This window comes from Poecilia latipinna, unplaced genomic scaffold (genome assembly GCF_001443285.1).
Source record: "Poecilia latipinna isolate Pla-1442-1.1 unplaced genomic scaffold, P_latipinna-1.0 Scaffold1901, whole genome shotgun sequence".
Lineage (NCBI taxonomy): Eukaryota > Metazoa > Chordata > Actinopteri > Cyprinodontiformes > Poeciliidae > Poecilia > Poecilia latipinna.
The window spans coordinates 56,119-70,562 of record NW_015114517.1 but is presented as its reverse complement, the minus strand read 5'-3'; the positions used below and the strand labels follow the sequence as shown (position 1 = coordinate 70,562).

Below are 14,444 nucleotides of genomic sequence, written 5' to 3'. Positions count from 1 at the left end.
TTATGTCCTGCTTAGTTGCCAGTAATTATTACACACTGTTCCTCTTAAGATCATTAATAAAAATGGTTTTAATTTATCCAAAAAAAAAAAAAAATGTCTTCCAACATTTTCAATCTGGGTGTTTAAAGCTTTGTTGTGCAGCTTTCTTTTGATGTCGATGATTAAATAATGAAAGCATTTTAATACAGCAGAACAATATCAGATGCGATTAAATCTGCTATCAGACCAATATCTTTCCTTTTCCGGTTTTCAACCATCACTAACTTAAACTACTTAGACAGCAAATAACAATTATGGGTCAAAATAGTCCTTTTAAGGCTCAAACTTTAATGCATTGTGGGATAAAAGAGACCTAAATACACCAGCTGCATGATGAGAGGCCACATGTCCCACAAATAAACCGTTTACTGCAGAATGGTTCCATGAGCAAAAGAGTAAGACATTTATAGAGGTTGACTGTTAGTTGTTGCACTGCAGAGGCTGACTGGAAGCAGCAGATTGGACAGTGGGTAATTGGCCACCATCGCTGCCCACCTCTGAGTTTCTTTTGTTTATAGATGGTCACTCATGTCGGGCCTCACACGCTGCATGGCTTTGATTATATGTTGTCTCTGGTGAAAGTCATATGCCACTTTACCAGCATTATTCTTCATGTTAGCATCCTGCTTAAGGCTGTACGGCTCCCATATGTCAGGATTAAACTGATTTATCAAGTGCCCTCTGTGTATTTTCAATCTGAAGCCCAGATTTGCAAAGTTACTAGAAGTTCTTTTGTTTTTATTTCCATAAAAAAGTAATAAAAAAAGCATATCTACCCTGGAAATGTAAGTAATCAATACATCATATGATAAAGTCAGCCTTTGTGGTAAAAAAAAAAAAAAAAAGGGATTCAAAATAGATAAAACTTACAATCTGTTTCACCTGTTTCATGCTTTGCTTGGTTCACACTTAATTTCTTGAGGTCTGCTATAAATTGTCAATAATGTCTGAAACTTTCAAAATAATTATGCAAAGACATTAGTGTTCTTTTTTAAAAAGCAAACGTGATCTAAAGTATAGTAGTTAGAGATGTGCCGATCAGGTTTTTTCCTGCCGATACCGATACCCCATGAGGGCCGATACACCGATACAGATCACCGATACCGATCACATAATTATTATTATCATTTTTTAATCATAAACACTACCGGTTACATTATGTGGAAAAAGGAACCATGAATTCACCTTAATTTAGACAAAAACTTGTTTTTAATAACTTTTTCCAAGAAGAAAACTAAACAAAACAGGCATTGTGCAAATTGTACTGCTAGTTGTGTTGATGCATTTTGACCTGCTTCACCCCACGTGCTTTAATTTTCCGCCGCAACACGCAAACTTCCCCATTCACTCAGTGCGTTATAGTTCCACATCGCTTAGCAGTGTGAAGGAAAAAGGAGACCAGCTGCACAGGCAGGCTGGGAAATGAGATGATCGGTATCGGCAACAAGAGCCAATGATCGCCGATCACCGATCATGCACTTTTTCACGAAAATCGGCCCGATTATGATCGGTGACCGATCGATCGGCACACCTCTAATAGTAGTACTTAGATTAAGCAAGAATAAATGGAGGTTTGAAGTCTCTGTAAGGGTTCGTTGTCAACACAGTGACACAAGTGCTACACATTAGAGTCTGAAGAGACGATACCCAGGGGCTATTGAACAAACACAACACAATATTTTTTTTTTTTATATATACACAGAGTGAATGCACTCTGTGAACTTAGACATATCTTGCTGCTATCTTTTCTTCCAAATATATTTTTGTGGAAGATCCTATCCACTGATTGTATTTACCTTCACAGAAATACTGCCCCATTTTGCTCTGCTGTGAGAGAGTAAGACTGACATAGCTGCCCACCAGGTCATGTCTGCACGCGTGCCGTTAACAATACACACCAGTCTGTTGCCAACTTAACAAATTTGTCACTATATTTAACACAAACAAATCGGTATTGGCCAAAATCATAGTTGGTGGGTCAGACTTTTTAAAGATCAGTCATCAGTCAGAAAATGGCGTTAGCTGCACCCGTACTACTTAGTATACAATAAAACAGCAATAAATTAATTTTGATTGAGTCGTTAGAGAAGGGCGAGTTTATAAGCCGAAAGAGCTCCGTGGGTAACTCGTAGTTTAATGAAAAGCAGCTGTTAATCTTAAACTGTGTAAAGAAAGAAATGATTTTTAGAGCATCACCTTGCTTGTCCCTGAAGTTTGCTGCAGACATTTAACAGGTTAGGGGAAAACGCTGGGGATACACTCTAAAACTGTTACTGTGGTTGATGCACATGCTTTAATGACTAAGGTTTTGTGCTGTGGATTTTGCCTTTAAACTAAATGATTATCCTGATGTAATGTTCCCATTTATATGTGTGAGGCTGCACTTTAAAAGCTGGTGAGCATCTGTGCTTTTTACATCTTCAGTAGATGTGGTTTTGGTGAGAAACTTGGATAAAAATCCAATGACTCAGTGTTACAACACAGATTTCTTTTGACCTGCTTCAGCTTTTTTTTTTTTTTTTTCTCCTCAGATATTTCCTAAGAACAGTTTCTCCTCTTCTGGTTGTCAGTCACATCACACCATATATCAGCCATTGGCCCAAGCCAACTTTCTCTCACAACGCAGAGGAGTTGGTTTAACAACATATGTTAACCAAAGCGATGACAGGAAAGAACAAGAACAGCTCTGCCCACGGGTTACAGGGAAAAATGACCAGAGAGAGAAGAAGGAAGTGACATTTGAGGCAGGAAGGGAGGAAAGGTGGAGAGCAATGCTACTTTTAATCTACTACGCACATAATGTTGCATCATGCAGTCCATTGTCAGTAAATGATGACAGCACTGATGCAATGTTCTGTATAAGAATTTGCATAAAGTGCAACTCATTTGATCAAATCTGACTGGAAAACAGTTTTGTTGTTGAAGTTTTGCGCTTTGGACACATGCTACAGCATGTCTTGGTATGGTAATTATGGAGCTTCTCTTCATTTTCTTTTAATTAACAAAAACCCGTTTGTGATTGTAATACACTGGTATGTAATCATGACTTCTCACCACCCATTCCCTTACTTAATTTGCTGCAAGCTTCCCAAACACACCCACGTGTTCGATGAGTTAGAGGTGATGCAATAACAACACAGGATGCATATGAAGCCATAAAAGGTTATTGCAGCCGTTCTGTGGTTTTACACGGTACATGTAAATTAATTGAGTCATTGCTTTCTGACAGCTATTCATGTAAAAACAGGGCTCTTGCATACAAAACAGTCTGGGGAAAAAAATGGAATGGGACATAGATATTTTGGATATGGAAAAATATTTGAATTTCCACCCTTTATTCCCAAAGATGCTCAAACTGCGATACAAGTGTTACTGGTGGTACTTTAGTGGTGTTGAAGGAAGATTTTTGTAACAGTAAATTATATAGTAAATGCAAAGCAATGTCACACTTATATTCCTACTCAGTCTAAATATAAGTTTAAACACATTGATATTTGCATCACATACCACTCAAAAGGAAATTCTTAGACCTGTGCTATGCCTCCCAGGTGGATCAGTGACATATAAGGGAATTTTCCAACCTACTAACCAGTTTGTGCATGTTTCATATCTAAATTTTAGCCATTGTGAAATAAACACTTTTCTTTTTGTACTTTAAAAAAGGCTAAAAAGTCAATTAAAACTGAACATTTCAAACTACAAAGCGTAACATGAAAAATGGGTTGGAACCCTGGTGTTTCTGATGTTTCTACATTCTGGTCTGTACTACATTTGTTGAAATATTAAATGCTAATTTTAGAAACAGAACCATAGTGATGAGAAATTCAATGTATAAATATTTGTGACGTAAGGAACTGATGAGGTAAAAAAAAAAAGATGAAAGCAAGCATGCAACATTTTGCACTTGCAATCTGTAAAATCCTGACATTTTACCTTCTTTACATGGCTATGCATGGCTTTTGGAAGCATAGGAATGAAGTTTACTTTGTAGAAGCTTATTATAAACATTTGTGTCAATCATCTGAAAATGGCAAAGTATGGAATTTCAATATAGAAAATGTGTAGGCAGCATGTGTAGGACTCTGGTCAGCCACAGAAATATCAAACATCGGACCGCCTGTGGAGCAAAATGTCTAAAGGCGTAGCTGTGTTGTTAAGATTTTTACTCGTCAGTCTTTAAAGGATTGTATTCCTCTGGTTTTCTGTTAGTTTTGTTAATGAGACTAAATTAAACCAAATAAACTGCAATTCTCACCTCAAAATATTTTTCTTCCATCATGAGTAAGGAGTTAAGTGTGCAGCACATAAGAGCTGTTATTTCTAACTGCACCTTTCTTTTTTAGATTCTACTCGCCCGATCCTACCATTTGTCTGCTCGTCTGTCCCTTTTCTTTGTGTGCAGCATATCATTGCTCTGGTCTAGACTTGCCCAGCGATGCATGCAGGCAGTTAACGTTTTGGGAGTTTCCCAGCGTTTAGCATGCTTCTCAGGCTGCATAAGCTTGCGCCTGATACTCGAGATTAACCCTGATGGCCTCACTACATGACTACAAACGTGTTCCCACTTATCCATCCTGCAATTCTGAACTAGGGAGATGAGAAACAGTCTGGAGATTGCGTATACACAAGCTTGCTTAATTTTGTCAAATTTTTATTTTTACTTTTTATGTACATTAATTTTTCCCTTTTTTGGTTTAAGAAAACAAACACGAAACACCGCCCATGTCTTTGTTGCTGCACTTTCCTTGTGTAGCTATTTTGCTGTTTGTTCATGATTTGAGAGTGATGGGATGTCATGTAGATTTCATGCAGGATGCAGGGTTATTATCAGAGTAGTTATTAAGGCAGTTAGAACATCATCACCTGATGACAGAGGCTGAAAAATATATTATAGATTTTGCAGATGCTAGATGAGTTTGAAAATGTATTTCCATTTTGGGTAGACACAGAAAGGTATTATTATTTTGGTAGTTGACTGATCTGTCAAGATTTTTAACACTTTTTTTTTATTTTTATTTTGTCTTCACATTTTATATTTTTACACCTCAACTTTACCATGTTACTATACAAAGTTTAAGATACTTTTATTTCAGACTTGGTCTGAGCTTGTTTTGAAGAAAAACTTGAACTGGATGCTATACCTCAGATCAGGTCAACCCTGAAAAATGCAAATAATTAAGGTTAAACTAGTTAATTCCACTTTGTACATATACTCCATGATTTCACAAATCAAAAACTGTGATTTAAACAGGTTTAGAAGATCACTTATAACTTAACAGACATCATGCTATATTAGGCTTAAGTGTGGATTTGTTTATTGCAGGTTTGACTGGTCTGGGTATTTAAAACGGTCAACTAAAGCTGAGCAAATGTTATCCACAGATGTTAAAACAGTGACATAGCTCTTTAGAATACTTGTGTACTAAAACCCAATGGCAACTTTCATGTTTGTTATTTTCACTGGTGTACTATCGCTCCTAATGCGTTAGCATTCCTAACTGAAAAGATATTTACTTAGCATCCATCATTCTTCAGGTCTTGTTTAGACTTTTATAAACATTACTGTACAAACAGTAACAATAACCTTGGAAAAGTTGTGAACATGACGCACTGTCTTAGTTTGGTAAAAGTAAAAAAAAAAAGAAAAAGCACATCTGTAGTGTGTGACTTCTGTCAAAAAATATGGCTCCACTAAAGTATAACAACCATTATCCAGGGGGGTCCAGCAGCAGACAATCTATGCAGACTTAGTTCCTTGCAATCCTTCTCTCCACTGATCTGTTGGGTTTCAGTGCACTGCAGTATGTCATGTCTACGTGTGGATTAATGACGAGAGTTCAATTGTATAAAGTTGTGGAATTAACCCTCCTGATTTGGTGCACAGCTCTATGGTGCTTGTGTCGGCTTGCCATAAAGCAGAGCTCTGCTTTACACTAATCTTATTCAAGTCTCTGGCAAACAGTAGAGACAATACTGTTCCAGCAGCTTCCCATAGTGCATTGAAGTTATGAAAAAGGCTTCAACCTGTCTCTAAGTGACAGCTCAATCATGACATTTCTATCCAAAGGTGAAATTTGGTTTTCTATTATTAATGGGAAAGGCAAAAATTTTCCAGGGAGTGATATCACCTCCCATGTTTCAAGCCCATTATTTTTGGTGATTGGTCACTACCTTGTGTTACCGAAATTTAACCAGGAAAACCTGCAAGTATTTAAGACCTAATCAGCAAACCTTGGCAAAGACTTGTGGGAGAAGTGTTTTTGCACATTGAGACATTGTAATCAAGCTTTCAGGATAACTCCCACAATGAACAAGGAGACTTAGGCATTTTAATCGCTCTTCCATATTGAAAAAGGAAACTGTCCCGGCTTCACGTTACCCCTGGCGATTCTAAATGCCAAACATTGGTGAGTGCTTCCTATCTCCAACTCCGGCTCGTCCCCTGTTACCGTTCTAACAAAGGGCCTCAGATGGCCCATAAAGCTATATTATTGTCATAGTGGGCATAGTGTGCCAACTGTTGCTCCTGCTTCCTTCCTGCTTCAGGGAATAATGCGTTCCAGCTTTTATTGGAGTTTATTATTGGAAGGGCTCCCTGACAGGTCTGGGAATGCTATTAATGGGCAGGGTATTGTTAACCACGAGAGAAGGGTGATGGAAAGGGGGTCTTGTAATTCTGAAACACCAGCTGATGGACAAGGAAAAATAAGGGATGCAAGTGCCAGGAAAAAGATGGGACCCTCCTGTCAACCCCTCACAGTGGATTGATCTCAGGCTGAGGAGGTGTCAGAACCTGAGTAAAAGTAGTCAGAAAAGTGCTATTTCTGTCACCAAGTTCTGCTGCGTTGGACACAAGCCGCTCAGATCGCAGCGAAAAATGCTGGGCTGAGAATGCCAAGTGTCTTAAACACATGACAAGAGCAATTTAGCGTGATCTTACACTTGGCACTCTCTGGGGGCAAAACAGGGTGTGAGCCCACACTTGAATTAGAGACTAACAGAGATTAATTTAATACTTGGGAGTTTTTAATGCCTTGCACTTTCAAGTCTACAGCGGTTTATTGGATCAGGTTGCCAGCATCTATAAAAATCACATTAAAGACGTTAAAAACAAATATCTTCTTTTGGCCTATATAATTTTCTGGCAATTTTAGATGCCAGTCTCTCTCTCATTGGCCTAAGATAAATATTGGATCGAAGATGATACAGGCGCATGGCAGAGGAAGACATAATTCTGTCAACTTAGGTCTATTCAGTGCCCAAATTAGGAGTACATTTTGTTCTTAAAGGAAGACGCTGCTCTTATTAAATTATTCAATCAGCATCTATTTTCCATAAGTAATCACTGAAAAGATTGCACTGATTTGGGAAAAAAATTATTTATTTACCTTTAGGTGAGAGCAAATGTTATCCATGTTAGTATTTATTTACCAAAAAAGTGAATAAAATAAAAATAAATAGCCCTAACCATAATGTATGTTAATAAAGACAGCTGCCACTGAATGCTGTAGTAAATGATGTAGTAAATTCACTCTGATGCTAAGAGAAATGACCAAAATATCAGCACATCGTATATTCTGAGGCCTGGGAAAGAATGCTTAATGTTATTTCCTGTTTATATATTCTAGAATAGCTTTTTATAGTCTTACAGTTTTGACCATATCATTGAGAGAGTGTACATTTAGTTCTACAGTCTTAAACAAAACTGTCATATATAGTTATATGACTAGTTATAAGTGGATGTTCTTAATTTTGCAACAATTTTTTTTTTCTTTCAAAAAAATCCTGGCTAATGTTCATTTCCACTTTTTACAAATAATTTTTGCCAAGATGCCAACCATGCAAATTATTTATCAAAATCCCAGGGTGAAGTTAGAAAAAGATAAACGTTGAGTGCTTGAAAATACATCATAAATGGTTCGTTTGTATTTTTTGTTTATTAGCATAAGACCCAAAACATTAAGTCTGTCTAATCTGGAGGATTGTAATTTAACTGAATAAATCAATAGGCAACAAGAGCATTTTCCTTTTCAAAAGGAACGATGTTTTGTAATATTTATGTCGACGTTGGCTTCGCGACTGTTGTTTATCAACAACTTCGACTCACTGCTCTATGAATACCCAAGATGCAAAATCCCGCTAATGCTAATCCACTATATTTATAATATGCAGTTTTTAACATTGATAATGAATCAAATCCTAATATCTTCTGGTAATACGATTAGAAATTGCTCTTAAAGATGTGCACTCTTTTTCAAAGAAATAGAAGGTATCAGTGGTTTATTTTTTCAAGTGACGTGTTTTATCATCAGCCAAGGTAGTGCTTAAAACATCTGACACAGGTTTAGCTAGTGCGTTGTGACAAAATAATTGGATTACAAGGTCCAGATTGAACTGGGGACTATTGTTGGGGCCTGTGATACTTACCCCCTGTGGTTAAAGCCCTAAGAAAGCGGTTTCTTCCAAACTGACGGATCCGAAGGCCATGTAGATGGATTTTCCTTTTCACTTCCTTTCATCAAACGTTAAATCTCAGCTTTCAAACTGCTCAGATTGTGACTATAGCATCTTTTTGTGTATATTCATGTATCAAATCTGTACATTTTCTGCAGGGCTTATTTTATTCATGTAGGGAAAAAAAGATAAAATAACACATAGATTTGTTTTGGCATACACAGCCTTCAGCAGAGCGTGCAAAATCAATTCAGTGAAGAGTCTGTACAGACTCACATGTCTGCAAACAGCCACGCTCGCACTACATGAGTGCTGCTGCTCTTTCTTCACTGCTCCTTATTTTCTTTACCTCTTATGTTTGACCAATGTTTTCTTCAGCATTCAGGCTCTACCTTGTTAACAGAAAATCCAAACATTCAGAGCAGCATGAAAGAAACAACTGTTAACATTCTCCTGTTGTTGGCCTTTCCGGTGCCCTTTTTTGTCACAGCTGTAGGGTTTTGTCATTTTGATTCCCTCCAAAGCTACACTGAAGGAAAAGTTCCATTGAATGTTTGGGTTTATGCAGCAAAATTTGTTATGACTGAATTTGCACAGATAGCTTCTGGAGCTATGTAGATCTTTCTGGTCCCAACATTTGATTCAGCCACTGTCAACTGTTGCATGTAGCATCAAAGTAAAAGAGCCATTTTACCTTCAGTCAACTCCAGTTGGTGATTATAAGGTTTAATACTAAAAAAAATGGGTTTTATTTGTAATTACTATAGTATTCAAAAAAGAACGTCCACTACTTTCAGTAAGTAAGTAAGCTAATTTTCAGGGTTTTTTTTTAATGTCTCAAACAACAATAATTAGTCATGTGAGTAAAAGCTGTAAGTAGCTTTTAAAGTCATAGCCACTCCTTGATATATTGGTAACACTCAGCTTAGTTTGCTACGAAATGGAGCAACACAGAAAACTAGGATCTACATGTCTCTTTACTCCGAACTCGCCTCATCTCGGTGACCTCGAGACACATCCGCAGTTTGTGATGCCCTCTTTGGATCATTTGCCGAACCATAAATATCTTTCCAGGTGAAAACAATTTCAACAGACAGTTTGTGTGTGCTTTCGGAGTCCCTTGTTTATTTCTTCTCAGGTACTTGATAAAGTATTACATGTTACCTCGCTGGGTTACATGTGAGAATAACCCACATTGAAGCTGGTTTACTATACCTTTGCATTATAGGTGTGTCCAAGTCCAAGTCCAATCCTTGACAGCTGCCTTCCTGCAACTTTTCGATGCATCCCTGCTCCAACACACCTGAAACAAACGGACTGCTTGTTACCAGGCCTCTGCTGAGTTAGATGACTGCTGCTGTTGAGGGAATTCAGCTACTATATCCAGGTGTGTTGGAGAAGGTATGGATCTAAATGTTACCAGGTGATAGCTATCAAGGACTGGCCTTGGGCAGTCCCTGATCTATTGTGCAAATCACTTAAATGCATGGAGTCAACATGATCTCTACTTTTTGCCCTTAGAGTTTTCCTTTCAAAGAAAATGAATAGGCGAATCATACAGTCATGCGTTTACAAGGAAACTAATCATTAATGATCTTCCATCCTTTGCTGTTGCTATGAAAGGACTTTTCATCAGATTCGTCCTTACTCCGTCGGCACTATAAATTGCTGTTTCAGTTTGCTTGAAACATATTTTTAGTGGCCTTCATTTATTCCTGGAAAACAATCTGCTTGATGTGGGAGCAGCACAACTCAAGCCCAGGCTCTCTGTCATTGGCCACTGGAGCAGCTCACTTTAACCACTAACCGTGTGGAGACTTTAGCTGTAATTACCCATGAAGTGTTTATACTGCTGTGCTGTCCTCACACCCACAAATCATGCTCCTCTTCTTTTTTCTCAACAGCACTTGTCCAGTTGGGAACATATCAGCCCTGTGCATCACAGCTATAGCTTGAAACATTATTTTCCACTTCTTTTCAACTACGGTTTCATAATTTACCCGTCAGAGACAGCAAACGTGCAGAGACTCGGCCCACTTTCCGTCTGGCCTTGGCCTACTTGCCTGAACTCTGCAGTGTTGTTTCTGCTCCCTCTACCTCCTCGGATCCCTCCCTCCTCGCTCTCGTCCTCCTCAGAGGAGTTTCACTGATATTCTCTGTCACAATCCTGACACAGCACTTCCTCGGTCTCGGCTCGCTCCTGCCCGGGGGCTCTGACTGCTTCTTTTGGACAATGCCCATCTTTGTTTGCGTCTCTCCCCCTTCGTTTCGGGAATCCAGGCATTGCTGGTAACCACTGGTGGACCAGGATGATGAGGTCACCGACTCTCTTTGGCCTGCCCTTGCCACTGCCACCAATCCCTCCTGAAACAATAGGAGCTTTCTCCTTTGGGCTGATACAGGCTTGCAGATAGACAGTTGTGGAGACAAGCTATTGCAAGTCAGAAACATCCTGCTTTTGTCATCTAAATGTAGCTGGTATTAATAGTTAATTCCAGCCCCAAATAATCCTCCCACTTAACGGATGTGTATTTAAATTTCCTGGTTTTTGCTTAGACCGGTTTTCATGTTTTATGCTTGTGTGCAGCCAAGTTACACATTTACCTTGCCAAGATGCTTATGTTATCAGGTTTACAAGGCTTGTTTAGTTAGAAAGCACTCCTTTACTTTCAGAATGAATCGAGGGAAGGAGACACTTTCATGTTTAGGTCTCATTGCAAATCTGTAATTCCAATAAATTTTATTCCGTTTCTCCTTTCTGTCATTTGTCGACACACAGAGTGAATCTGGATCACCTCTGGTAAAATGTTAGTTGTCTGTAATAAAGAGTTTCAAAACTTTTCTAAAGTTTAATGAGGCACTTAACCTATACATTTTATCAATAAGCGTACACATCCTGAAGCAATCTTTAACTTTCATTATAGATTGCCACTCTGACATCTGCTCTCTTCTTCTAAGGATATATGTTTTCTAACAGATTTTGTTCTGAACTCTGTCTTGGAAAACCTAAAACTTTAATGAGCTCTCTGCAAATTCTGTTCTTTTGACAATGTGTCATTTTGTGTTGAGCCCAACAAACATTTTAGAATTAGACAAACCTTATAGACCTGATAGCATAACCAGAGGTTCAAATTTAGTTCAATCAGATCAGATCCACAAAGCTTTGGGAGAATTTCGACAAGTCTGGATGCTTTCTTTGAAAGAGGAGGCTTTTATCTTGGAACGCTTCTTTATGACAACCAGTACTTACCATAAACTATTGGAGATTATTTTGTGGTTCTTTTGCCGGTTGATATACTTTGTGCCCTTGTCTTTTTATTGTATATCCTGCTTCTTCTGACTGATACATTTGAACAATGTGGTCCATTCAATCCAATGTAACATCACTGCTAATTGTAGCTTTAGCTGAAGGATGCAAATCAAATATCAGGAAAATGTGCCCAGGACAACATGACTTTACTTATGTTAATCATAATCTTTTTTAAATAATTTTACATGTCTTATTTTTAAAGGTTCCTCCCAAATTAAGCTATTTGTTTTCCCCCTTTGCATTACAAATGTTTTTGTTTCTTTTTTTAATTTTGTATCATTGTTTTATAATTTTACATCCCAAGTACTTGACATTGTCTCAGGACTGTGGACATGTTTGGAGCCGAAAGAAGAGAAAGGTCTATGATTTTTAAAATCCAGCACAGCAGAAATGCAACAATAACCTCAAAAATGTTTGGTGTATGACAAAATTAGATTTTTTTTTCTTGTTTAAAATTGAGTTAAGACTCAAACTGGGTTATATACATATAAAAATGAGCAGTGTGTTTTTACTCCTGATTTGTAAATAATTCCTATATATTGCAGGCACAAGAGCGAAGTCATTCAATATTTTTTGTCACAGTGTTATTGTTTACATATAATAAACTTTTTTAATCTCTCATTCATGAATAGATTGTTCATCTTTAGGAAAAATAAATAAAACTAGATAAATTTGTTTGTAAGTTTTTTAAATTCTCCACCGTATAAATATCACTGCTGTTTACAGCTGTAGTCAGATGGTTCAGTACTTTTCCATATGAACCTAAATCAGGACATCCTTCAGCACAGCCTGCTTCCTTTATGCTCTTTTAATAGGAATAAGACTTTTCTTCCTCCTTCTGGGACACATTTGTTTTTAGTTACCATATTTTTCCCGGATGCTACAACAAGACTATTTTCTGCTCCTTATAGTTATAACACACTGAAGTTGCTTTTCCACAAGTTGAAATATCTGAAACAAGTAGTTCAGCATAAAAATGAATTTTAAGTGCACACAGTTGAGTTTAAGTTGCACTACATGCAGTTTAAAAAAAAAAAAAAAATGTCTTGCCTGCTTTGCTCTAATCGATCATGAAAAGGCCCAGACAGCGCTCTTTGTTCATTTACTATACGCTATAATCCAATTTCAATTCCTTTTTTTGCTGTTGTTTTTCCCATCTTTGATGTCTTCTCCAGCACTTGGTCCACTGGGATGCTGGAAACCCAGAGAGTTTGCTTCAGCTGGTGAAGGAGCTCATCCAGCAGTACCATCAGTACCAGTGCCAGCGCCTGCGTGAGAGCTCCCGGCTCCTGTTTGAGTACGACAGCCTGCTGGAAGATCCCAGTTACGGACGGAACCTGGAGATTTATGCTGGACGGAAAAACAGCTGGGTAGGAACCTTTATTTATTTATTTATTAAAATATAAGAAAATATGAAAATAAAACTACAGTGTATATATATATATATATATATATATATATATATATATATATATAATACCCTGCTTGCTTTTTCATAACAAGCAGAATTGTTGGAAAAAAAAGATGCTGAAATAAAAGAAAGATGAGCCACATGTAATTAAACTAAGGTAATGTGTTCGAACAATAAGATGTCGCAATCGTCATCTGACTCTTGGTTTGTAATATTGCATGATTGCAATCTAAAAGAAATAACTGATATAATCAACAGGAACAATTGAGTCATAAGACTTCTTGTTTCCTGCTTTAAGTCGCTGCTATCTGACATCGGCCTTGTGTGTCGTTATGTGTAAATTTGTAAAAAACAACAAAAAAAAAACTCTGAGAAAAGGAAGCCACAAAAGACAACTGGTGAAGCTCTGTGTTGGAAAAGCTTCAGAGAACATATGTTTAAGGATATTAGATGACGATTATCAGCGTTTTTCAGAAGAGTCTTGCTGTATAGGGACAGAAATTTCCAGCCCAGAAGACTGGAAAGAATTGGTCACATTTAATTTTAGTTAAATAAAAAGAGCAGAATAATATTAATTTGTATTTCCGAAATTTCTTTAAGTTTTTTTTTTTCTTTCTCTGTCAAATATGTGTGCTGTAGTTTTATTTTCATCTTTTCTTATATTTTAATAAATATGAAATCAAGTAAGAATGGAAATACGCTGCTTTATTGACATTTACTAATTTTAAAAAATCAACTAAACAATATGTGTCATCATTTAATAAACCTACAATTAATTTCTGTGACAAAAGAAATCAATAAGAACTATTTAGCATTTACTCTGACAAACGTTTTTTGATAAAAACTTAACTTCTAAACACCAGACTAATGCAGTGTTTTGGTAGAAATATTTTTTCCAGCATTTGCAAACTCTATATTTCTCTTATTAAGTTTGAGTTTGTGCTTCATTCTTTTCTGAGGCTGATTTTTCATTGCCAGGTAGACATATCCTGTTCCTTTTCACATCAGGAAAAACCTGTTCCCTCTAACGGTGCTGAAGACTTAAACTCCTTCTGTGCTGCTTGTTAAATAGCAGTGGCCCTTACGGAGTGGGATGGACAGACGTCTGAGTCTGCTAACTGAGCTTGGCCGCCACAGTGTCTGTTGACAGGTGGTCTTGGACCTTGATGTGTGCTGCCGTGTCACCATGGTAATGTTGATCTGTTATTGGAAATGGCAAATCAAATGGAA

The 14,444-nt window shown here is 37.4% G+C and overlaps 1 protein-coding gene across 1 annotated transcript in view; it reads left to right on the top strand.

Annotated features, from left to right (window-relative positions):
• Positions 1 to 14,444, top strand: part of babam2 (BRISC and BRCA1 A complex member 2) — an 82,974-nt gene that overhangs the window by 12,445 nt on the left and 56,085 nt on the right. Inside the window, exon 5 of the mRNA XM_015015317.1 lies at positions 12,979 to 13,173. Within this exon, the coding sequence (XP_014870803.1) occupies positions 12,979 to 13,173 (195 nt within the window). The remainder of the gene's footprint in view (positions 1 to 12,978; positions 13,174 to 14,444) is intronic.